Source organism: Neophocaena asiaeorientalis, unplaced genomic scaffold (genome assembly GCF_003031525.2).
Source record: "Neophocaena asiaeorientalis asiaeorientalis breed wild unplaced genomic scaffold, Neophocaena_asiaeorientalis_V1.1 scaffold130, whole genome shotgun sequence".
Lineage (NCBI taxonomy): Eukaryota > Metazoa > Chordata > Mammalia > Artiodactyla > Phocoenidae > Neophocaena > Neophocaena asiaeorientalis.
Genome location: NW_020173397.1, coordinates 8532829 through 8560334, shown reverse-complemented (window position 1 = coordinate 8560334; position 27506 = coordinate 8532829). Strand labels below are relative to the sequence as shown.

Below are 27506 nucleotides of genomic sequence, written 5' to 3'. Positions count from 1 at the left end.
CTGTCCAGCAGCAGAGCCCTTGGGCTCAGAAATCTGAACCGAAGTCTCCAGTTGTTCTCCAAGCTCCTGGATTAGAGGCTCAGATGCCCCAGGAGCCCGGGGAGAGGCGAGCGGCTGTCCCTGACCATCATCAGACCCTGGGAGGACCACGCTTCCGCACATCCCACCATGGTCAGGAAGCAGGGCCGTGCCGCTTTCCTCAACAAAGGGACCGAGCAAGGAAGGCCCTGCCTCACGTTCACCACCTCTGGGCTCCTCGTGTTCCGAGTCTGAGTCCTCCGTCTCAGACGATGTGCTGCTCTCTGATTCCTCCGAATCGCTTGTCTCAGAGCTGGAGGAAGGCGTCTGCTGCCCGGAAATGCATCGGGCTCCTGCTTTCGATGCAGCTTCTTCCTCCTGGACCAAGAATGCCGCTGCTTCCAGTTCCTGCAGTTCCAACCCCAGCTGGGCCTTGGTCGGGGATGCTTTCTTTAAGGCTTCCGCAAGAGCTGCCAACTTTCTGGACCTTGAAGACCATTTTAAGAAGAAATGTTAGGACTATTCATTAACTGGTCTGGGGATAACAGGGTCCACAGCTTAAAGAGATAACAAAATAAAGTTGGATCCATACTTCATATGGCACACAGGATGAATCCCCAAACAGATCAATGATACGAATGGAAAAAAGGAACCAAGTATTACAAGGACACGCAGGAGATTTCCCTCATGAGCCTAGAATGAGGAAGGCCTTTCTAACTAGGATGCAAAATCCAGAAGCCACAAAAGAAAGGCAAAGATTGATAAATTCAACTAATAAAAATCAACAAGTTCTGTAGGGCAAAAGGAAAAAAAAATTATAAGAAAAGTCAAAAGGCTAATGGAAAATTGAGAAAAATATTTGCAATTCATATCACAAAACAAGGCCTAGTTCCCCTAACAGAGTTCTTAAAAATGCAAATGATAATCCATCAGGAAAATGGGCAAAAGACACAAGCAGACAATTCCCATACAAAGGAATACAAATGGCTCTTAAATATGTGAAAAGATGTTCAACAACTTCAGTCAAATAAGAGAAATACAAATTAAAGTCGTGCTGAGATATATTTTTCATTTATCAGATTGGCAAAAATCCAAACGTTTGTTAACACTGCCAGCAAGGCTGTGGAGGAAAGGCGCTTTCATACACTGCTGGTGAGAGAGTTAACAGCTCCAGTCCCGATGAAGGAGAACCTGGCAATACCTTTCAAAACTGAAAACGTAACATACCCTTGACCCAAGCAAACCCGCATCTGGAAATTAAACACGTAAGCTACACGACACAGACCCAAGGTACTATTTACTGTGGCACTGTTTCTAATACTCCAAAGTAAGAAACACCCAAATGTCCATCAACGTGGCATACGGCTATGGCATATCCCCACGAAGGAAAAGTCTACAGCTATGTAACAGATGAGGCTCTCCAGGGGCTAACCCAGATATGTTGTGTAACAACAAAAGGCCTGCCATATGTATATGCTGCCTTCTATGTTAAACACACACAACAAAGGAAAGACATAAAAACGTATTTTATTTGCTTGTACACTTATCCATGAACTCTGGAGAGCTACAGAAAACACTAATATTTATGTGGAGGGGGCACTGCAGGAGCTGGAAAGATGGAAGATGATGGTGAGAGGGAGACTTGTCACCGCATACTGGGTCTTATTTTTAAAATTTTCATAGAGTATAGTTGATTTACAATGCTGTGTTTAGTTTCTGCTGTACAGCACAGTGAGTCAGTTATACATATACATATATCCACTCTTTTTTAGATTCTTTTCCCATATAGGTCATTACAGAGTACTGAGTAGAGTTCCCTGTGCTATACAGCAGGTCCTTATTAGTTATCTATTTTATATATGGTAGTGTGTATATGTCAATCCCAATCTCCCAATTTATCCCTTTCCCTGCTTCCCCCTTGTTAGCCATAACTTTGTTTTCTACATCTGTGACTCTATTTCTGTTTTGTAAATAACTTCATTTGTACCCTTTTTTTAGATTCCACATATAAGCAATATCACACAATATAAAAATATGGAACACTTCACAAATTTACATGTCATCCTTGCACAGGGGCCATGCTAATCTTCTCTGTATTGTTCCAATTTAAGTATCTGTGCTGCTGAACCAAACACTATCGTTCATTTTTAAACCTATGTGAATGGAATACCTATTCAAATTTTTTAACTAAAAATGAAAAAAAAAAGCAGTCAGAGAGCGACATGGATGCTTTTCATTTTTAGCAGAAAACCATCTCATGCTATTTCAGAGGATATTTTTGCTACATTTATAACATTACATTATACTGAACAGATAAACTTTTTCATTAACCTGGATTCATTTTAGTAGTTCTGTTTCTGAAGCAATGTGTAAAGCATACTGCAGTTCTCCAAAAACGACATCTTTGCTGTTCCATAGAGGAAAATCTGGTGTGACAAGTGAAAAAAACTGGCAATGAGTGACATGTCTTCTGGGTTTCCCTAGCTCCAAAGATTAAATGAGTGCCTTGAGACAAACTGGATGCGGTGAGTTCACAGGATAAATTCATTCGTCAAAGCCAAGTCCATCCCATAAAACTGGGGAAATGAGGCTTCATTTCAATAGAGCTTAAGTGATAGATGGGGACTTGGGGACTTTCATCTAAGTGCCTGGATGTACCTGAGACCCCTTTGATTCAAAATACTTAACGTTAACAATGAGCTTCCGCGCCCCGCCCCCGGCCCTCCACAAGTGTAACCAGGACCCGAAGCTTCCACTGCAGTCAGTGTCCAAGGGAGGGTAGGACAAGGCCAATGGCCGTCATGGATGCACAACTTTCTCTTAAATGAGGAAAACCCCATGTATCGGTGCTGGGATTGCCAGAGCTTAGAAAAGGAAAGATGGTCCGGGATAGAGAGGAAAACTGGGATGAGATCTACTAGAGTTGGTGAATGATTCCCAAAGGGCTATAACTCTGAGTGAACCCTGGTGGGTTTGAGACATCTTTAAAAACACAGTTATGAAATAAGATGATTGCAGTATAATCTACATCCATGTCCAAGACAGTTGTAGGTGATGCCCACCGTATATTTTGAAACCTTGGCTACCAGTGGCCACGGATCTGGTGAGAGCCAGTTGGACCAGTTTAAACCCTCCTTACTGCAAGGCCCTGCCAGCCTCAGGACTAGTTCACTGCCATCTTTCTCACTGAAAAAGGTCCTCTCTGGGTAATGACACACAGCTTTAAGCGATAAAGAGCCATGAACTTGGGCAAGGAGACAATGCCTCACATTAAATTATCATATGCAAAATAAAAATCTGAAATAAAAGCCTTCACACTTCAGTAAGCACACACCTCACATGTTTAAGAGCCACGATAAACACTTTCAACAATACATGAAGGACGGCGCTCCACAAATGTCTCATTGCGCTGGCTCCTAACGACAAGCCTATGAATCAGCTTCATTTTTATCCCCACGTGACACGTGGTGAAACAGAAGCTTGGAGAGGTTAAGAGACCAGCTGAAGTTCACCCCGCTGATGAGGGGCAGTTAGGACGGGAAGCCCAGGCCTCTGAGCTCCCGCACTCTCTCTTCCCCGCTACAGGGGCTCCCAGGAATTCTCAGGCTCGGAAAAGCTTCTCTTCTTAAGCCCACATTCTTGATTCCTTCCCAATGTGATACCACTCAACACCTCAAAGGAGCAAGTTCTGACTTGCCTAAGGCCCAGAATTCTCCAGAGAAACTAGGACTGGTCCCTTTAGCTCAGCAATCTTAAATGGAGTATACATTTAAGCTTTACCTACAGAGGTTGTAGAATCCCAGGGGAAAAAATGTGAATTATTTTTGTGGCTATTCATGAATACAGTAGATATATCTACTCAAGTTAAAACTATGTGTATCTTTGTTATTGTCTACTATAATATTACATCTGTCACTTATAAGAGCATGAATTTGGAATTTCAAAGCTCCCTACCTGTCATCTTGGCTCTTTTCAGAAAGCATCCCTCACAATGCTGGGACTAAAAAGTGTCAACTCTAACAGGCAGGAAAGTGGCAAGGATGAGGCCCAGGACCCAAACAGAAACTCGTGCCTCTTACCAGCTGAGATGACTTTTTATGCTTCAGAGAAAAGTTTGTTTCTCACTTTTAGCACTGTATTATGTTTAAGATGACCCATTTATATAATGTGTGTAAAAAATGGATTATATGTTTCTTTTTTTTATTCCTTGCCACCCTGATTCATCTCTCTCTCTTTTTTTTTAAATAAATTTATTTTATTTTTGGCTGCGTTGGGTCTTTGCTGCTGTGCACGGGCTTTCTCTAGTTGCGGTGAGTGGGGTCTACTCTCTGCTGTGGTGCGCGGGCTTCTCATTGCGGTGGCTTCTCTTGTTGCGGAGCATGGGCTCTAGGCACGCGGGCTTCAGTAGTTGTGGCGCATGGGCTTAGTTGCTCTGCAGCATGTGGGATCTTCCCAGACCAGGGCTCGAATCCGTATCCCCTGCATTGGCAGGCGGATTCTTAACCACTGCACCACCAGGGAAGTCCCTCTATTTCTTATTATCCCACTTTTACTACCTCAAGCTGTCTAGTTTCCCAAGTCGATATTAAACTTCTTATAGAAACTTTACAGAAGAAGCATTTTGACCTCTCAAAGAATGCTGGGATAAAAAACTAATTAAAATGTTCAAAATATCATTGGTGTAGAATATGACCCAACAGCCTGAGGAATGAAAGTTGGGTTTGTTTCTATTCAATCATTTTACACAGATAACTTAGCAGTCACTGTTCACAGAAAAGGAAATTATTCCTTTGGAGAAAAAAATTAAGCCATGAAAGAGTAGCCTCTTTGTTCTTTCAAGCACTGGCACAATTGGAGTTGGTTCTAACTCTGCCACTCCTTGTAAATTCTAGAATCTAACTCTGTAATGGCCTTTCCATTTCAGAAAACACCTCATTTAACACAGTTAGTGGTTTTTCACTGTCACACTCAAAACAGACCAGGCTAGGTCGTGTCAAAAAGCCTTGTCAAGTGACATTATTAGTTAACTAGAATGCTTACAAAAACCAGGTACATGTGGATATACTCAATGAACACATACGCTGAGTTACTAGTTGTACTTATAGTATATATTTTATATCTAAGTGAAGAACTCCTACCTGTTAAGATGTATTAATTACAGAGTGAAGAGATTCAGCATTTAAAAGACACATGATAGATCGTACTAATGTCGTATTTTAATAGAATTATACTCAACACAGGTTTTTCTTAGAAAATTTTTGGAAATGTAATCCTGCCATGTAGCTTTAAAAAAACCCAAAACCCTGCCATTCTGTTTATAGATGTGAAATAAAATCCTATCTGGAGGAATTTTTTTTTTTAATTAAAGACTGCCTTCTGACAAGTTACAGTAAATCCAACTGCCATGAAAGAGTAACAGTAACAGCTGAGGGTATATGCCTTTACTGTGGCTAAGCTGATATAAAATTTCCTCAATTATTTTATATTTGGCAACTGAATTTAGGGGGAAAAAAATAAAGGGAACCTTAGCCTTATGAAACAGCCAAAACAAAGTGCAAAAGGAGCCCTGAAATGCAGGAAAAAGAAAACTAGGTATAAATAGAAAGCATACATCCTGTTTCTTGCTGTAGAGTTTTGTCTCAAACTATCAATCAACTTTTCACCACTTCCTGCAATAGCAGGCCTACTATAAATCTTGTAGTAACTGACTAGGTTTCATTTCCTCTGCCAAACCCTGCTAACCTGCCAGGCATGACATACTGACACTAGAGCCAGCAACTGATAACGTGGGACATGACTCCAGCGAGGCCACTCCAGACACATTTCATACTGGATGACGATGGAATACGCTGACTTGGCCTTCTAATTTCAAAGCGCAGACACACACACAAACACACACTCGGGTTCTTTCTGGGAACGAACAGTATATCAACTTTCTTTTTAAAAGGCAATGATGATAATGACGTCTAACCATAATTCTTCTCTACTGAAAAGAACCAGTTCCAAACTTCAAACTCCTCTGCCCCAAATACATTTATGCAACCTGATCTAAATAAAAGGTAATGCATTAGCTTTAGGTAGAAGTTGCTAGTGAAACTCTGCTCTGAAAAGTGCCATGAAAGACAAACAGCAATTGATGCACAGAGGAATACAGCCTGTCCTTACTCTCTAAGAGTAAAAACATTTCCATCTCAGCCATCAACACAAACAACGGATCTCTCTGAACAAGAAATTACCGATTCTGTACGTCATCTGACATACAGAAAATACTACAAGATAAGAGTCATTCATGGAAGCAACCTAAGTGTCCGTCGACAGATGAATGGATAAAGAAGATGTGGCACATATATACAATGGACTATTACTCAGCCATAAAAAGTAACAAAATTGAGTTATTTGTAGTGAGGTGGATGGACCTAGAGTCTGTCATACAGAGTGAAGTAAGTCAGAAAGAAAATCCCGTATGCTAACACATATATACGAAATCTAAAAAAAAAAAAAAAGATTCTGAACCTACGGGCAGGACAGGAATAAAGACGCAGACGTAGAGAATGGACTTGAGGACACGGGGAAGCTGGGACGAAGTGTGAGAGTAGCATGGACATACAGGACATATATACACTACCAAATATAAAATAGACAGCTAGTGGGAAGCAGCTGCATAGCACAGGGAGATCAGCTCGGTGCTTTGTGACCACCTAGAGGGGTGGGATAGGGAGGGTGGGAGGGAGACGCAAGAGGGAGGAGATATGGGGATATATGTATATATATAAAACTGATTCACTTTGTTATAAAACAGAAACTAACACACGATTGTAAAGCAATTATACTCCAATAAAAATGTTAAAAAAAAAGAGTCATTTATGCCATATGGAGTTTGGGCCAATGAAATAATTTTTCATCCTATTTTCAACTTGACTTAATACCATTCTTTGGGGCTGGATTATGAAAAACAACACCTAGTCCATTAGACCATTAGAATAATTTTCCAAAAACTCCCTGTATTAGTTTCCAGTGACTGTCATAACAAACTACCACAAACTGGGTGGCTTCAAACAGCAGAAATTTATCCTCTTACAGCTCTAGAGGCTAGAAGTCCAAAATCAAGGTATCAGGAGGGCTGCTTCCTTCTGAGGGCTCAGAAGGGAGAATCTCTTCCATGCCTATCTCTTAGCTTCAGGTGTTGCCAGGAATCCATGGCTTATAGAGACATCACTCTTAAACTCTGCTTCTGTCACCACCTGCCATTCTCTCTGTGTGTCTGTCTGTCTTCCCTCTGGATGTGTCTCTGTGTCTCTTCTCCTCATAAGAATACCAGTCATATTGGATTAAGGGTCCATCCTACACCAATATGACCCCATCTTAACAATAATTTATATCTACGACAACCCTATTTCCAGATGAAGTCACATTCTAGGGTTCTGAGAAGGATATGAACTGGGGGGGCACTATCCAACCCAGTACAGCCTGTCTTCTAGCCACCCCAATTCATGGCTGTCCCACATGCAATATACATTCACCCGTCTCAACATCCCCAAGGTCTCAATCCATTCCAACATCAATTCTAGGTCCAAAATCTCATCTAAACCTCATCTCAATCAGGTTTAGGTGAGTCTCTGGGTATGCTCCATCCTGGGGTAAATTCCTCTCTGTCCACAGACCTGTGAAACTAAAAAACAAGTTATCTGTTGCAAAATATAATGGTTGGACAGGTGTAGAAAAGACATCCTCATTGCAGAAGGGAGAAAATGGAAAGGATAAAGGAGTTATCATTGCAAAGCAGGTTCACAACACACAGGTCAAATTCCATTAGTTTTTTTTTTTTAAAACATCTTTTTTGGAGTATAATTACTTTACATTGTTGTGTTAGTTGCCGCTGTACAACAAAGTGAATCAACTATACATATACACATATCCCCATATCCCCTCCCTCTTGCATCTCCCTCCCACCCTCCCTATCCCACCCCTCTAGGTGGTCACAAAGCACCGAGCTGATCTCCCTGTGCTATGCGGCTGCTTCCCACTAGCTATCTATTTTACATTTGGTAGTGTATATATGTCCTATATGTCCATGCCACTCCCTCACTTCGTCCCAGCTTCCCCTTCCCCCTCCCCATGTCCTCAAGTCCATTTGCTACGCACAAGAGCAGACTTCTAACCCCGATCCAGGCGCCTGTCAAGACCAGCTGGTCAGCAGCTCAGCACACACACCACACCCTGCTGGGTACAACCACCTCTCGCATGTAGGCAATGGACGTAAAAGTCTGCTCAGGCTTGGACTTTCAAGAACTGCCTTAGGAAGCCTTGGATTTGAAAGCCACACTGGACAACAGTGCTGACAAGCGTTCATCTACAGAAAATCAAAATCGGGGAAGGCCAATTTTCTTAATGGTCGCTTATGTTCTCCCCAAAACTACTTGAGTTCAACTACAGTGAAAAGCATTTGTCTATCGGAACATCCTTAAGTGACAGTCCCTAGCCTATCCAAGGAGAATTTTCAAATAGTCTTAATAAAGGTAACTGATATCAATGACGCATATTTCGTTCCTCTCCTTAATAAAGCCCTGCTACTTAAAGTGGAGTCCCTGGACAGCAGAAGCAGTATCACCTCAGAACCTGTGAGAACTGCAAAACCCCAGGGCCTATCCCAGACCCCTGAATCAGGATCTGCAATTTTAATAAGCTCCCAGGGGACCTGTATGCTCAGTGAAGTCTGAGAAGCACTGCTTCAGACAGCCGTGACCGTGTCGGAGTGATGATTATGACCACCTTACGCTATACAGCTCTCAGCATCGCTGACTCAATCTGACCAAACAGCTGGCAGGATGGGACTGGCACGAGGCTCTCCCCCGCTCCTGGGTCAGCTCTGAAGCTTCAGCTTGCAGCCACTCAGCCACCTGGGCTCCAGGTCAAGGTGCGAGGAGCCCTTCTCTAATGGCCCTTTGGCTCAAGAGTTCTCTCTGTGGCCTTTCTTCTAAGCCCACTTGATCCTGAGGCTCGTTCTCAGAACCATCTCATCTCCCAGCACCGATTCTACAAAGCTGGGATCAGCTGCTTTCTTGCACAAAATCTTCAACCTCTGCAGAGATCTCTCCCAAGGCCAGGCTCCAGAAGCCTGCTCCTCCCCCACTCCCTCTCCAGCCCGGTTAGACCCCACCCGGGCCTGCCCTAGCCCCGCCCTGCCCTCCTCCGATTGCTTCCTTACCTCCAGTATGGGCCTCTCCCACAAGTAACCTCTACCTCCAGGTCTCACTGAAACAACACGGCAGACGCATTTCTCATTCATTCATTCATTCATTCAATATCTACGGAAAGTACTATGTGACTAAGCACTGAGCAAAACAGATAAGGACCCTCATGCTCACGGAGCTTATACTCTTGTTTAGGAAAAGATAGACAACGAACAGAAACTAAGTAAATACAGTGTGCTAGATGGCATAACTGCTATGGAAAAAACACAGCTGAAAAGTGGCCCAGGAGTGCTAAGGACAGAGGGGATTCAATTTTTTACGTGTTTAGAGAAGACCTCACTGAAAGGTGACATAAGGGACCAAATACATCGAATAGCCTAAAGTGTGAGACCTGGCTTTATTCTTGCTTTTTACTTAGTCCATTTCTTCCTGGCTTGAACCTCCAGCCCACTGAACTTGGTACAATACTCACATCCAACCCCTGCTCCCAGCCTAAAAGCCATGTGGATGTCAATTCCCACGTAGCTGTCTCTAATCTCCAGATCTTGTATCCATGCCTAGAAAACTGCTTCTCCTACCTTCCACTCACCTGAGCCTGATACCCAATCTGTGCTGTCCCAAGGAAAATGACAACAGGCTATCTTGTTTCTAAAAAGGAAGACCCAGAGGTTTAGTAAAAGAGGAGAAAACTTCTGGCCAAGCCAGAATTTTATAGTATTTCATACTATAAATATAAGCTAGATAAAATTACTTAAGGGCTCAAGAATGTATCTTTCTACAGCTAAGTTTTCTCTACTAAGAAACTGTGAAAGATGCCATAGGAAGGCCTCATGCTGAGCCACCAGGGAAACAAGGGCAAAGATTACAGCAGATCCACGCCCCTGGTGCGGGTGGAGGATGGGGCATTAAAGGCACAATTAATTCTCCTTTAAGAACTGAGCAAGCCACTCTGTTGAAGTCTACACAAACGCAGGCTGGAGGGAACCTGATAGATAACTGAGCCCAGGGCTGTCTGGCAGAGCTTTGCGTGAAGATGGAAATGCTTTAGATCTGTGCTATCTAACGTGGTAGCCACAAGACACATGTGGTAACTGAGCACTTGAAACGTCCAGCGTGACTGAGGAACTGAATCCTAAATCTTATTTTATTTAAATTAATCTCCACCAAAATAGCCTCACGTGGCTATGTATACAAAATTCGACTAACAAGATCGAATCGAAAGCCCTAATTTCCTGTGACAAAGACGAGGCCTAGACAAAGCAAAGAGTACAGGGCTACCACAGCCCGGAGCACTAATAGTCCACACAGGCACCAGACTGGAGGGTTCTGAACTGCTTTCATATGCGTGAGCCCGTGTGATCCTTTCCTCAGTCACATGGGCTAAGCAGGTATGAATGACTCTCTATACTTCACCAGTGCTCACAGGCCAACATGGGCCTGATGCCAGAGGGTAAATCCGGGGGATGGCCAGGGCTTCTAACACGCAACCTGCTGTGTGCTAGCTCCCACCGAAGCAGTGACACCATCTGGGTACTCACAGGGCTTATTACCTAAGTGAAACAAGAGGCTGGAAGACCACACTAGCCAGGAGAATCACTGAAGAACCTTTCCTATGTTGGGGGATCCAACCCTCGGCAAAACATTTACGCAAATTAAGCCTGAAGAACCTTTCCTATGTTGGGGGATCCAACCCTTGGCAAAACATTTACGCAAATTAAGTCTGAAGAACCTTTCCTACGTTGGGGGATCCAACCCTTGGCAAAACATTTACGCAAGTTAAGCCTGAAGAACCTTTCCTATGTTGGGGGATCCAACCCTTGGCAAAACATTTACGCAAATTAAGCCTAAAGAACCTTTCCTGTGTTGGGGGATCCAACCCTTGGCAAAACATTTACGCAAATTAAGCCTTCTAGGATACTTGTATCAGGATGGGAACTAAAATTTATTCTCTATTTTAAGGTAGTGACCATGACTCTCAAAAATTAGTCTGTTGGACATCGCTTAAGAATTCTATGTTCACTTTAGTATCAAGACATACAGGCGAAAGCTCTGCTATAATGAGAACTGAAGAGTTGCCAAGATGTCCAATCAGACCCAAATTACTATCCACGAAAATTACTGATTACTAAAAATAAGAATGAAAAAGTGGCTCCAAAATATCGTGTGACTAAATACAGGAATACACAGCACAACTGAAACCCCCAGTTAGAGGGCTGTGAGTACCCAACCCGCTGGCTGAACAGCATTTCGTGTTCCTACGAGAACTGGATGCAAAAGCTTAATTATGGTTAGAGTCAAACGATGTGATCAAAAAGCTTCCCACGTGGGGCGAGAGACGTAAGGGCTTTTCTCCTTTCGCTCCTCGTAGGGGCATCCGGGTAAGCTTTTTCTTGGAGCCACCTCACTCCAAAGGGATGAATCCAGCCCCACCAGGAACACTTGACAAAAAAGCAGGGACGGCTGTCGGCGGGGAGCGCGGGGCTGGGCTTTGATCGCAGCTGCGGCTCCCACCTGTTGAAAAAGGCAGCCATGGCGATGAGGCACATCCTCCCCTTGCTCACAAACACAAGAAATCGGCAGAGATAAGCTGACACGGAAAACAATACACAAATCGCTGACCCTGCTGCAGGCGGAGAAGAGCTGCCTCTGCTCGGCTTTGATTTTCTGGAGCCAAGCCCGGGGTGGGGGGGGCGGAGAGGCAGGTGGACTTTATTCTTTTCCGGGGCTCCCATGGCAAGGTGACTGCAGACGGAGCCCAGAGGAACACCACGTGCAGAAGAAAGGGAAAGAAAGAAATAAACAGAACAAGAACCCGGGCTAAACTGAGCCGTGGCAGAGAGCTGCCATCCGCAGCCAGGAGGAAAGATCACGTCCCTACTGAAAAGCAACTAGGGTTTTACAGGATTTGTGAAATCGCACAGAGCGGGGACCTCTGGCTGTGCTCTCGGTCGTGCTGCTGTTCCTGCTGAATGAAGCCAATAAGCATGTGCCTTAGGTCTTCCTGATGCATTTTCCACTCCTGTTGTTTCGTGTGTGTCCGAAGAAGAGAATAAGAGCGTACCTCCCCGGGTCCAGGAATGGGGCTGGAAACAGAGCAAAGCACAACCAGCAGTTTTCTCCTTGACACACACGTAGACCAGTCTCGACTTCATAAGTGGCCTATTTGCTGCTTAAGGGTCATCCACAGTTTGCCTTTTTAAAAACAGGGCTTAAAATGAGCCACCCGGTTGACTGCTGTGCACCTCATCCGTCTGTGTTCGGCTTCGGAAACTGAGCCCACTGTAACGTGGTCACTGCTGCCACCCATGTGCCACATTGATTGAGGGCCCGAGATCTGCAGGGTGTTTCTCTAGCCCGAGCAGCGCAGCAGTGCCCAAGCAAAGCCTGGATCCTGCTCTCATGGAGCCTGCAGTTTGAAAGGAAGAAAGGACAGGGTCCTCTGAGCCAGTCTCAGAGCCCGTATCCAAGAGGCCAAGGTCACAAACTCTGCTGCCCTCACCAGTCAGGCAGATGGAGTCGCATGGAAGGGGCGGGGGTCTGTGCAGAATGGGGCACCCTTGTCCCGTACAGGGGAGACAGCTGGCCTCAGCTCTGGCCAGTTGTCAACAAGCGGGGACGTGGGCTCAGCAACTGCCAGAACTTCTCCGTTAGCTCCAGAGCAGCTGTAAATCCAGACTTCGACATAAAATCTTCCGGTTTTTAAGTGCTGACAACCAATTCGAAGTTTTAGAAAACTCACTGAGAACCAATAGTGACCCAAGGGCCACCAGCTTGCAACTCGTACATGCTGCAGACATAACTGCATCTCCCCAATTCTCTAACATATTCTATATACCCCAGCACATTCCCGCTCCACCAGCGCGACCAGTTCACCACTGCTCTCACTCCCAGCACAACTGTTTTAACTTCGCGGATTTGCCTCAAGTTGTGTCCCTGCCTTGCAAACCTCCCTCCTTTCTCTCTGTGCCTGGTCAGACCCCACCCATCTTTAGTTCCCAGGTCAAGCCCCATACTCCACTCAGCCCTGTAGACCACGCCAAGTTCCCTCTTCTCTTAATCAATACCTTTTATTTTATTTTATTTTATTTATTTTTGGCTGCATTGGATCTTAGTTGCGGCACGCGGGCTCTCTAGTTGTGGTGTGCAGGCTTAGTTGCCCTGTGGCATGTGGAATCTTAGTTCCCTGACTAGGGATCAAACCCAGGTCCCCTGCGCTGGAAGGCGGATTCTCAAACACTGGACCACCAGGGAAGTCCCTGAATCAATATCTTTCTTACGGCTGTATCACCCGCTGTATCACTGGCAATGAGGCGGATTCTCTCCGTAATCCACTAATTCTGCCATTTACGTATGTTTTTTCCCCAGCAAGACTAAATGCTCATTAATAGAAACCACACTGGAACTTCGTCAACAGAGACAGAGCATGCAGTGTTAACAGAGAGGGTGGGTTAATGTTCTGGGAGATGACAGGGGAATGACTGACCACAGCAAGGTGGTTAGGAGCTCAGGTTCTGACAAGCAGGCCTGGGTTTCTTCATCTCTTTGAGCCTCCGTTTCCGTACCTGTAACCTGGGGCCATAATAAAATGGGGACATAACCCAAATCATATAAAACCTATGAGATTAAGAGACATGATGAATATAAAGCACTCAACACAATGCCTGGCATGCAGTAAGCTACTATTATTATCATGGACCAATTGCCGGATTCGGCCAATGGCATTGTTAAACCAGCAATGCATCAATGGAGGAACTGTGTTGTTTGCAAGCCATTAATTGACTACTTAGTCTGTGCTAATGTGCTCTAAGCATACTGCGTGTGTCAGCTCATCTAATTTGCCTAATTCTACCAATTTTGTGGATAGCTGAGGCACAGAAAGTTTAAATGACCTGTCCAAGGCCATACAGATCTGAAGCCAGCCAAGTGGCCCACTGGCTCCCATAACCGTTTAACCATGATACTCGATGGCCTCTCTACATTTCTAATGGCAAGGGACAAGTTTTCGACCTCAACCTTTTCAAATCAAAAACAGGATTTGGCTTTGTGGACCATGGCTTAAGACAGAATGATCAGGGCTTCATTTGGACCAGACTATATCTCAGAAGTCCCAAGGAGAAGGAGTTTGCTTTTCTGTCAATTTGGCCAAGGGCTGTCTGTTCAATAAAAAGAGAATGATGAAGAAAAGAGAAAAAGGGCCAGGAAGTACCATAAAATTACAACTATCATTATGGAAGGCAAAAACTGTGACACAGATTAATACTAACAGAAAAGGCATTTTGCTGATCACAGAACAAACTGGAGAGAGGCTAAGAACAATGTTTCTAGCCTCCAACATCCACACAGAAGACAGGGAAGAGGCAAATGCATCTTGCTTATCTTTCAGACGGTGAAGAAGGAAAGTGATGAAACTGCAGACCGTGAACTCAAAACCCATGAACTGTGCGCATTAGGAGATGAAGTGGTGTCCCCAGGAGCTGGCATGGGTTCACAAAAATGGATGCCATCCCTTGGACTGGCCTCAGCCTGTGAGCCCTGGGCAAAGATTGTGCCTGGGTTTTAGGAAGGCATATGACAGTCTCCTGTGGCTTCCTTACGGGTGAAATACAGAACATGGGGTGTACGGTTATAAAGCTGACTGGATTCACATTTGACCTTACAGGTAAGATTAATTTCAACCTGAAGGAAGGGACCTAGTGGAAGAGTAAAAAGTTTTGACACCAGACTTCTTCATTCAACGTGTATTCACTGTCTTAGGTGAAAACATAAAACATTCATTCTAATTCCTTAAGGGCATAAGCCTTACTAATTCCTCTTCAGTTCCTGGGTCCCTCATCTTGTGCTTCGCATACAGAAGCTGCTCCAAAAATGATTACTTATTGGATTTCAGGAGTCAAGTTCACAAAGAGTGTTACAAAAGTAAAAAGATCAGGAAATAGCTGGGATGATAGATGCTAGTTCCAAAAAGGTTAAAGCAGGTGCATGGGACAAAACCAAATTCAACAGGGTAAAAACCAGGGAACAGATACAAAGTTCTCAATAGCTGATACATGAGAAATTATAATTGTAAATAATTAAGCAACGTCTAAGACAAATTATAATTAATTCAACAACATCTGAGACAAAATCTTAAGGGTTTTGGTTAATGGTAAACTAGGAATAAGGAGTGTGTTGAGGTTTCCAAATATAAGTAGATGAGCTCCCAGACCACATTAATACAGAAATGGTGATAAAAAATGAGAGTGACGGCTCCTTTCTACTTTCTGGCCAAACCTGGAGGATTATATTTAACCTGGAGGATACTTTAAAAGGGTATTGACCCCAAAAAGGAGAGGGGAGGCACTGACAAAGTACAATTTGCCTTTTAAAAAGAGATCATAAAGGGGGACGTCCCTGGTGGTCCAGTGGGTAAGACTCTGCACTCCCAATGCAGGGGGGCCGGGTTCAGTCCCTGGTCGGGGAACTAGATCTCGCAAGCATGCCGCAACTAAGAGCTTGCATGCCGCAACTAAGAGTTCGCATGCTGCAACTAAGAGTTCGCATGCCGCAACTAAGACCCAGTGAAGCCAAAATAAATAATCAATAACTAAGTAAATATTAAACAAAGAGAGAGAGAGAGACCAGGAAGGGCAAAGAAGTAGAAATTCTGGACCTGTAAGAATCATTTAAAGGCAGAAGAGGCTGATGGAGAAGACTCAGAAGGAATGCGATAGCAATCCCCTAGACAGATAAAAACAGGTATTTGAAGAGAGAAAGGAATTATTCCATATGGGTCCGGAATTAAAACTAATGAGAAAAAAAGTAGATTTCAGTCCAATTCAAAGGAGAACTTTCAAACAATCTAAGGTGCTTCAGAGTAGAACCAGTCCCCTCCTCCATCAGTCAGTCTCCAGACATGCCAAGTGCCTCGTGCCAAGGACTAGAAATCACATAGTGTCGACAGTGCACAGGGAACTGACCCACAAAGTAAAGGCTGGCAAAGGAGGAGATTTTGCCAGACATCTCAACTCTACGACTGACTGGATTACAATGATCATCACCAAGACAAGTGATGCCATCATCAGCTTCAAGCCTTACAATGGAGAGATGACTTTGTTGGTGTCATTAGAGAAAGCTTCAGGCAAAATGTAACGTTTCTGGTAGAGAAAATGGAACGTACAAAGGCAACGAAGGGCTGAAGCTCTTGGCAAATTTGGGAAATGCTGAGTGTATCTGGAAGGAGGGAGGGAGGGTGCGCAATCAGCAGGAGTGAGGGAAGAAGTAGGAAAGATGAGGACGAGGACCCAAGGGGTCTTGAACCCGGCTCAGGCATCATTTAGGCTCTTAACCTTGGCAGGGGGAATTGTGGAGAACTGCTGAGCAGGACAGCCATGAGCAAAATGGCATTTCAGGATGACAGGACTGGCATTGTTGTTGGAAGAAAACAAGACAGGGAGTGAGACTCTGGGGGCAAGGAAAAACATAGGGGACACTCTGGCAGGAAATGAGAAAATACAAGCCTGAATTAAAGGAAAGGCAGTGACAGCAAAAAGAGGAATTTAAGTGAAAGAAGTTATATAGGACAAATTAAAAAGACCTGCTGGATTGATCCAGTGTGGAGTGGGGTGTCAGAGACAGACACGCTTGAATCAGGGAACCCAGACAGGACAACGTACCTAACAGTAAGACCAGAAACCCCCAAAACATCTAAACTGGTTCCCAAATTACTGATCCATCACAGCTTTATATCAAATGTTCAGTATACAAAAAAATGTAAGATTTTGTAGTTATCTTTCAATCTGAAACCAGTCATCGAAAGTTTATTGAAACAATGTTCCCAAAAATTAACTCCTCCGAGGACATAAAGAAAATATGCCAGGCAAATATTAACCAAAAGAAAGCTGGGATCTCCATATTAGTATCAGACAAAATAGATTGTAAGGCAAAAAAGCATTATCAGTGATAAAAGAAGACCACTATATAATAAACACTGCAGTTCTCCAGGGAGCTATAACTGGGAGACAAAATATTAGTTACTGTAAACTACTAGCACAAAATAACATGCCTCAAATCATAAAGTAAAAACTGACCACAGGTCGACAAGAAGAAATTGACAAGTTCACTAATACAGTAAGAGACTTTCACACACCTTGCAATCCAAAAATTGATAGATTAAACAAAATAAACAAAAATTAGACAAAATTAACAAAATTAGACAAAATAAATCATTAAGGATATAAAAACGTAAACAGCCCAACTGACAAGCTTCAACAATAGACAGACATACAAATTAGCAGCTAACAATCAGAGCATAAACCTTACTTTCAAGCTTCAAAATTTAAGAAAATGATCATGCTAGGCATAAAATTAATCTCAACAAATTAAATTCTCTGACAGAAGTGCAATGAAGTTAGAAATCAGTAATAAAGACATTACATAAAAACCCCATACACTTGGAGAAACACACTTCTAAACATTTCCTGAGTAAAATCAGAAAATTTTGGAATAGGATAATAATGAAAATTCAGTATATTTCACAACCTTGAAGATGCATACAAAGCCGGTATTTGGAGGAAAGTTTATAGACTTAAATGAAGAAAGGTCCAGAGTTAACCAGTTAAGCATCTACATAAGAAGTCAGAAAAAACAGCATAACAGATTTCCCAAAACAGAACGAATAAAATGACATAAATAAAAGCAAAGAGTAATGAAATAGAAGACAAAGAGAGAGGATCAAGAGAGTAAAATATTGGTTCTTTGATAAACTAATCAAATACACTCTCTTGCAAGATTGATCAAAAAAAGAAGAAACCAAAACAAGAAAGCACAAATACACAGGAATGTAAAGTAAGAAAACTATAGATGCTGTAGAGAAGAAAACAGATAAGAGGAAAGAAGAACAACTTTATGTTAGAAAGTTTTGAAAATTTAGATGAAAGGGACAAACTTCTAAAAAAATATAATCTATTAAAACTGACTCAAGGAGAAACAGAGAACTAGAATACTTGTATAGCAATTGGAAAATCTGAATGAATAGTTTAAAAATTTCAGAAAGAAAAAAGTCAAGATGGCTTTTGGGGTGAACTGTACTGAAAATTCACTGATGAGATTGTTTCAGTCTTACATAAGCTATTTCAGAGAACAGAAAAGGCAACAACCCCCAATACACTTTATCAGGCTGGCATAACCTTGATAACAAATGTAGATAAAGATAGTACGAGAATGGAAAATCATAGGCCAAACTCCTTCCCTTCCCTTCCCTCTCCCTTCCCTCCCTGTCTTTCTCTCTTGGTCTTCTGTTTCCCTCTCTTGCACATGCAACTCACACACACACACACACACACACACACACACACACACACACACACACACACAGTTAGCAAACCAAATTCAGCATCATTATTCAAATAATGCATCATAATCAAGATAGGTTTATCCCACGAGTGCAAGGGCTAATTTAAGTTAGAGATTTTATAAATGTCATTCATTATGCTAAAAAGTTAAAGGAGAAAACACTTAAGGTCATCTCAAAAGATGAGGAAAATATGCAATAAAATTTGATGACCATTTGGGATCAAAACTCTTGGCAAACTACGAATAACGTGAACCTTTCTTAACTTGATACAGGCTATCTACAAAGGCCTGCAGCAAACGTCACATTTAATGGCGAACTGTTGAAAGCATTTTCTAAAAAATAAAGAGTAAGATAGGGAAGTACGTTACCACCATATCTACTCAGTATTTTACTAGAGGATCTAGTCAGTACAATATGATGAAGAAGAATAACAAAAAAGAAATGAAAGATATGAAGATTGGAAAAGAAGAAACCTAACTGTTATTATTTGCACTGCTATTATTGCCTATATTGAAAACTGGGGAGAATCCGTACATAAGTTAATAATAGAGTTTAGCAAGGTAGCTGTATACAGAAATCAATATAAAAAAGTGAATTACATTTCTATATACTTTAAACAAGGAGTTTGAAAATAAAAAATTGTTTAAGTACCATTTACAATAGCAACTCAAAAAATAAAGCAATAAATCTAGCAAAGACGTATAAAGTTTTTATGGAGCATATTATAAAATTTTATTAAAAGACATTAAAGAAAACTTAGAGAGTCACACCATGTTATCGCAAAGAGACTAAATGTTTTAGTCTCCCCCAAAACTGATTAATAGATTCAAAGCAATTCCAATTAAAGCGTTATTCATGGAACTTGACAAGCTGATGCTAAGATACAAAGCTGCAGTAATTAAGAAAGTATGGTATTGGCACATGATAGACAAGTAAATCGGTGAAACTGAAGAGACAACCTAGAAACAGATCCATGTGTATATGTAAACGATGTATGACAGAGTGAGCACTGCAGGATGCATGGGGAAAGGATGGACTATTTAATAAATGAAGCCGGGATAAGGTTATCCATATGGGGAAAAAATGAAAATGGATCCCCTATCTCATAAAATACACAGAAATTAGTTCCAGGTGGACTAAAGACTTAGATGCTAAACCCAAAAGAATAAAAATTTTAGAAGATACTATATGAGAATATCTTTATGACAAGCAAATCAAAAAACTTTCTTAAACAAGAAACAAAAAGCATACCCATAAAGGAACATATCGATAAATTCTACAACATTAAAATTAAAAACTTCTGTTTATATAGACACTACAAGGAGACTGGAAGATAAACTACAAACTGGGGAGAAATGTTTGCAACATATTTAATCAATAAAGGACTAGTATCTAGAATACCAGGGAAACCTAAAAATCAAAAAGAAAAAGATAGCCTTAATAAAAAGTAGGCAACACAACAGACAGACATTCACAGAAGAAGGGACATGAATGGCTCACAAATACATGAAAGGATGCTTAGCTTCATTAGTTACCAAGAACATGAAAATGAAAATTACAAAAGAAACTCTTTCACACCCATGGAGAATGCCAAATTTTAAAATCTGAACAATACAAGTGTTGGCGTGAAGGTTGAGCCAGTGAAATTCCCATTGCTGGGAGTATAAGTTGAAATAAATTGGTACAGCCACTTTGGAAAACCCTTTGGCATTACCCAGTAAAGTCTAACTGGCCTCCAACCATCCCCTAAATCCCAGCAATTCCATTCCTGGGTATAGGGCTTACTCAAAAAGTTGCACAAGTGTACCATGAAGCGTGAACAAAGATGTTCAGAACAGGATTTTCCTAATAATCCAAAATGGGAACCATTCATCAACAATCCAATCTACATTGCAATACATGAACAAACTGCAGTCGACTCAGATAGCAGGAGAATAAATAAACTACACCTCTGTGCGTCACCATGGTTAAATCCCCCCAAAAAGAAAAAGCATTACGTGAAAAATGCAAGTAACAGAAGAACACATACAGTATGATTCCATTTACATACAGTTCAGAAGCAAGTAAAACTAAAACTAAACTTGGGATAAATACACAGATGGCAAAACCATAAGGAAAAGCAAGGTAATGATTAGTACAAAATTCAGGATGGTGGTTACCAGAGGGAGGAGGGAAATATGACTGGGACTGGTCTCATGGGGTACCTCTAGGAAACTGGTAATGCTCTATTTCTTAAGATTGCTGGTAAGTACATGCATGTTCACCTTTTTATTATTCTTTAAACTGTACACATATTTTATATTATTTTAATATTTTATATTTCATAAGAAAATATTTTAAGAAAATAACCAAACTCTATACACATACAAAAAAGGCAAATAAGAGGTAACGATAATTGAACCCAATAGTTCCATTTTAAAAAAAAAAAGGGACTTCCCTGGTGGCGCAGTGGTTAAGAGTCCGCCTGCCAACGTAGGGGACATGGGTTCGAGCCCTGGTCTGGGAAGATCCCACATGCCATGGAGCAACTAAGCCCTTGTGCCACAACTACTGAGCCTGCACTCTAGAGCCCACGAGCCACAACAACTGAGGCCGCGTGCCACAACTACTGAAGCCTGCGTGCCTAGAGCCCGTGCTCCGCAACAAGAGAAGCCACCGCGATGAGAAGCCCACACACCGCAACAAAGAGTAGCCCCCGCTCGCCACAACTAGAGAAAGCCTGTGTGCAGCAACAAAGACCCAAGGTAGCCAAAAATAAATTAATTTAAAAAAAACCCCACAGAGGCAAAGAAAGAAAACTAGCCATTACCCAGAATTATGAACTATAGTGCAGATCACCACAAAAGAGGCTAAGTTCTGTGAACAGAAGAACTTCTCTAACAAAAGCCAACTGCCTGAGAATTATTCTTCCCAAATGAGGTCTCATCACTTGTTCAGCTGCGCAAGCCACAGACTCAGGCGCTGTCCTCCGTGACGGCTTCTCCCTCTCTCCCCAAATCCATTTTAGTCCCTAAATCCTACTTCCCTGGTCAGGCTACACTCATCCTTCACAAGGAGCTTTCTAGCTGGTGCAACATGCAATTCACACTACTACCCCAGTGATCTTCTCCCATCGTGTGCCTAAGATCCTTCTCCAGCTTCCCACAGTTCTCAAGACCGAGATAAAAACTCTTAACATTATGCAGAAGCTACTGTACAGTCTGGGCCTTGCCTGAATCACCAGCCGCACCTTGATCCATCCACACACACATATACCTTTTATGTTTCAGCCACCCTGGCTGAACATCCTAATGTTCTTTCAATTTCTTGAACACATACAAAATTCCCTCCTGCCGCATGACCTCTGCTAGTGGGCCTCCTACATTCTGTGAAATCCATCACCTCGCTTAAGTTAACTCCTGCTTGTACTCTGGTACTCAAAGCAAGTACTTCCCCAAGGAAAGCTTCCCCGGTCATCACCTGCCCCCTCTTCGTATCCCCCCACCAGACCAGGCTGGATATAATGTGCTTTCACAGGAGCATGAATCTTTTTTCTTGGAGCACTTTCCAAGCTTTTGCTTTTACGTTTTGGGTATGCGATTCTTTGATTAACATCTCTCTTCCATTAGACCATAAATTCCATGGGGCGTGGGAGCATGTCTGGGTTTTGCTTACCACTGGAGGCTCAGAACCTTAGCACGGAATGCTGCCCAGAGTAAGAACTCATAAATATCTGTTGAATGAACAGATGGTTGGGAGAACAGATACTCTAGCCTATAGCAGTCACAACTTACAAACCACCATCACCGCCACTTGGTAACAAGACCCCCAAAGATGTGAAACAGAGTAGGTGTGTGGCCTCACCTCTCACTCCCAAGCCTCAAGGGGAGAGCCCACCTTTGACTGGCAGGTGACCTTTGAAAAAGTATGATCAATGGAAACATGGTGGAAGATCTGTGTAAGCTTGTGTTAACCAAAAACAAAGATGTTTTCCCATAAACCTGGAGCAAGACTGGATCTTTCTGATAAAAAGGTAACATAAACCTAGTACGTACCTCCTGAACATTCTAGATTTGAAATTTCCATCTGAAATCATGGGTTACGATAACGCTTCTGAAGCATAAGTATGTAGAGTACAGATGTGTTCAGAATAAAAGCTTCACAACTTCCTGAGTTTTGAAAGCTTGTATTTTATTAATCTAGTATTTAGTCAAGTGGAGACCCTTTGCCAATAGTTTTATTCATTCAGATGGCTTTAGCTTACCCAGCTCAAGTGAAATCCTTTTAACTGTTTTATCTGTTAAAACAGGTATATAGGACGCGTGCTGACAACTGTAATTTTAAACATCAAGTTAGAAATGAAGTGAATTTCTTTCAGTAAGAACAAAACCCTTACTTTCTTGAAGCTTTAGGATATTCTACGGATAGAAAATCTAAACTGGCTGGCAAGCTTACTTGGAACGGCCAAGGGTACTTAATACTAGATGTGAGATGGTGTTTTATTCTTTGCTCAAAGTGTCTTTTGAGTTCTAGGAAGGTATCAAAAATGAGATCGCCGAAGAACAACTTTGGGTGTGTATGCGGCTTGAGGTTACAGGGCAAGAAAGAGCCTGAAGAAAACAAGATCATCAGAACAGACATCACTTTTCACATTTCACCATCATTTAAGGCACACCACATAATTATAAATCTGTGATGTAAAGTGATATTTCATCCATCACAAGGCCAACAGCAGTTCACCTACACAAAGGACAAGTATGCCATGATATCAGAGTATATTCTGCCACTTGATGTATTGTAAACCTGAGAACAGATACACAGGAGAAGTCTGATGGTCTGGTGTCTTTTTTCTGCTCTATATAATTTTATATTGAATAAATAATAAAATGGTGCACCCAGCAAGGAGAGAAACTCCACATCTGAAGATAATGTCAAATTACTACTTGACTTAAATGCTAAGTTCATATTTGAGAAAGCTCAAGCAAGTACTGATAGATTATCTATGTATGTCTACTTCATTTCATTCAGGACATAAGGGCTTTCTTTTTTCATTCGTTTGCTAATTTAGTTGGGCCTTAAGTGCAGATCACCACACTTTTTACTTCATTCAGTTCTGTAATATTCTCTTACACGTAAGAAAAAAAAAAACAAGCACTGATATCACCCTTGTAATTTCCTAAAATGCCCATCAGGGAAAAAATAAAATACATGTTCAATGTAAACACACCCAAAAAGTAAGTATAAAGTAGAAAAGCCACCCGTAAATCCACAAGCCAGAGATAACTTTTATCAACATTAATGTGCTTCCTTCTAGGGTTTTTGTTCTGTGAATATGTTTTTTGTTTTTTTTTAAACAGTAACATCACTTTAGAATGAACAGCCATGTTGGCCAGCCTTTTATTTTATTTTATTTTATTTATTTATTTATTTTATTCATTTATTTTTGGCTGCGTTGGGCCTTCGTTGCTGCGCACTGGCTTCTCTAGTTGTGGCGAGCGAGGGCTACTCTTCGTTGCGGCGCGCAGGCTTCTCATTGCGGTGGCTGCTCTTGTTGCGGAGCACGGGCTCTAGGCACGCGGCCTTCAGTAGTTGTGGCACATGGGCTCAGGAGTTGTGGCACACAGGCTGAGTTGCTCCGCAGCATGTGGGATCTTCCCAGACCAGGGCTCGAACCCATGCCGCCTGCATTGGCAGGCGGATTCTTAACCACTGTGCCACCAGGGAAGCCCAATACATATTTCTTAATGTGATTGAGCCATCTCAGCATGTACAGCTCTATACACGTGGCTTTTGCCATTTAACTTTCCAGTTATGATTTTTCACGATAGTGTAGTGTCTTTAACCTTCCCAGACAGTGGGTTCCTTGCTGTGGAAATTTTGACCTTGATCTAACCTCCAGCACTGAGTACAATGCTGGTCATAGTAGATATTCAATAAATTTTGGACTCAATCAGACTCTGAATTCATTTAAACAAATGAACCACAAAGAAAAGAAATATTTATAATTACAAGTAACTGAGTTTAATAATTAAATTATAATTAATACACTATTAATAATTAACAAGCAATTACAACTATAAATATTTTAGATAAAGAAGGTGTGATCTAAGACACTATTACACATAGGTATCTCCCTTTTGGAAAGAGAATTAAATTGAATGGCTATCCACGACATCCTTCAGTTACACAGTGGATCGCCTGTCTGTCTCCTGCTCGGGTGTGTAACTTGGAGATGACCTGGGGAATGTCCTGGAATTGAAGGCCAGAGTACCTTCCTCCTCCTCAACTGGCTCATGTTCTCTGTCTCGGGACTTGCGGACAGCGTGTGGCTGCTGGTCCCTTGATGGTCGATTCTTGCGCCTGACTCCTCGGGGAGGTTGCAGGGCAGTCCCCACACCAACCTCTGGGTCCATACTGCTCAACAGTAAGCAGGGGACATGGAAGTGATCTAAACATCCACCCATCCAACCATCCGAACCTCCACACACTGCTCTCTCTCCTACACCTCCAGCCCATTTTGACTTTCTCAGATCTGAGTAGATAAGCACCCGCAAAAAGTTCTGTTTCCTTTGACATCCATCTGGACACATAACGTCTGTGTAGGTAAGTGCATGTATCCTTATCTTGTGATTAGGCCAAGAAGAACAGGACATACACTGAAGGTCCTAGAGACAGAGGTTTAGTATCGTGTAAAGACAGGGTAAAACTGCTACTTTTCATTGAAGCTTTTTACTGAATTAGAAAGAAAATTTTCAGTTCCACGAGCATTTACTAATAAGTGACCAGCATCCTGCTAGGTGCCAGGGTACCAAGTTGAATAGGTGCTTTGCCCTTTAGGACATTCACAGTCCAGATTTCTTTGGCTCCTTTTCTTTGGATCAGTAATTAACAATGAAATCACAAAATCACTCCTCATGGAATCCTAACATCTTGAGACTGAACCTCTATTATACCCCACTCCCAAACCTATAGGAGCATCCATTTCAAATTGCATTCTTTTTTTCTCATAAGGATAGTTGGCTTTTTGTTCTTTCACGTTTTAAGTTAATACATAAGAATCCCGAAAGCAAAAGACAAGGTGTCTGGGCACAAGAAATACATGTTATCATCATGACAAAGGCTCTGCATTCCCGAGTTACGCTTCTTTCTCTCCACTCATCAAACAGAACATAAAACTGAAGCAGGAAGGGACCATTTTACATCTGGCACAAATCTCAAGCTCTGGAAGTTGAGTTTCTTTGTCTTCAACTACGTTCAAGCAACTAGCAGAGGCTGACTGGAGTCCCTGAACCCCAACTCCAGTTTCTTAGGCGAGACAACCCCTCCCCGGCCATAATTCAGGCTTTGAGAATAAATTTACTAAGTGCTTCCCTTTGGAAATAAAGATGGTTATTCCTCTAAACTTTGGATCAAGTAGCCCATCATTGAAAAAGTTTGGGACCCACAAAACATGACTTTTGCCACTGATCCATACATTAAATATTAGTGAAGCTTAAGATTCTTCTTAATCAATAAACACAGAGCTATTATAGTTTTCCTGCACTCTAGAAAGATTGTTTTACGCACTCCGTGGCCTTAAGTGAAGCTCACTTTAGAGGCCACTATAATAGAAGATTTGGAGAATAAACATCTAAATCAAAATCACAATTTTACAATATCAGAAAACTATCCAGGAAAAAGAGGTAAGACAAACATATAATAAAAACAGAAAACAGTGCCTCATGAAAATACTAATTTATCATTTTAACAAAAGCAGAAGCTTCTCTGAGGAAAAAACAACATAAGCATCTAAGAGTTGACATTTTCTTTAGTTTAAACCTTCCAAAAGGCCACACTAAGTAAAAACATCTAAAAATGGATCAGAAATTTGCTGAAATTGGGCTTCCCTGGTGGCACTGGTTAAGAATCCGCCTGCCAATGCAGGGGACATGGGTTCGAGCCCTGGTCTGGGAAGATCCCACATGCCGCGGAGCAACTAAGCCCGTGTGCCACAACTACTGAGCCTGCGCTCTAGAGGCCGCAAGCCACAGCTACTGAGCCCGCGTGCCACAACTACTGAAGCCCACACGCCTAGAGCCTATGCTCCGCAACAAGAGAAGCCACCGCGATGAGAAGCCCGCACACTGCAACGAAGAGTAGCCCCCGCTCGCCGCAACTAGAGAGAGTCCGCACGCAGCAATGAAGACCCAATGCAGCCAAAAATAAATAAATAAAAATTTTTAAAAATTGCTGAAATCTATACACTTAAAATACACTCTGTCAAATTCCTCCAATGCTCTGTTAATATCTATACTTTGAAAGATAAAAACTATCCTTGGAAAGCTGTTTAAACTGAGAACAGCAAATAATCAATGATAAAATTATCTACAATTAACATCATATATCACTTACAATCTACGAATATACCTCAGGGACGCCCTTTTCCCACCCATGGCACAACAGTACTCTCTAAAGCTCTATTTACGATTTTCCCAGCTTCTATTTATGCAGGAAAGTAGTCAGAGCAGGAAATGGGACCAGTCAAATGATCACAATCAATCTCATCACCTTCATAACATGCTGTGAATGTAATTAATCTTCTATTTGTTTAGGGGACTTCACACCCCTTACATTAAGGCAGCAACTCCCAGCTGGCTTCAGTTGAGATAATTATGTTATAACAAGGATTGGGTTTCAGTCATATTTGGCAGAAGAAAAAGGAAATTGTACTTGAAGTTGTCAGTTTTTTTAAAAAGCTTTCTTGTGACTCCATTCAAAGGACGCTCTTGACAAAGCTCTCCTTAAACAGAGCACTTTCTAAGTTAGATAACCACACATATGCCACATTAATCAATGTAAGCCTCTTCTCTGAGTGAGACGTGAAGAGCATCCGAGCACAAGGAAAATTCTATCTGAAGCAGAGAATACGGGTTCACAAAACCTGACTACATCAATTCCCACCGGAACTCACTTGATCCTGCCAGTCTCCTCCACCGAGAATCCTCCCA

General features: G+C 42.0%; 1 protein-coding gene and 1 non-coding gene across 2 annotated transcripts in view; both read right to left on the bottom strand.

The window, feature by feature from the left end:
• SHQ1 (SHQ1, H/ACA ribonucleoprotein assembly factor) overlaps positions 1-27506 on the bottom strand; it is an 89301-nt gene that overhangs the window by 703 nt on the left and 61092 nt on the right. The window contains 1 exon segment of the mRNA XM_024746985.1: positions 2-505. Within this exon segment, the coding sequence (XP_024602753.1) occupies positions 2-505 (504 nt within the window).
• On the bottom strand, positions 2047-2153 carry LOC112401035 (U6 spliceosomal RNA). The gene has a single exon (XR_003003508.1). It is a non-coding gene; the product is annotated as a U6 spliceosomal RNA (small nuclear RNA).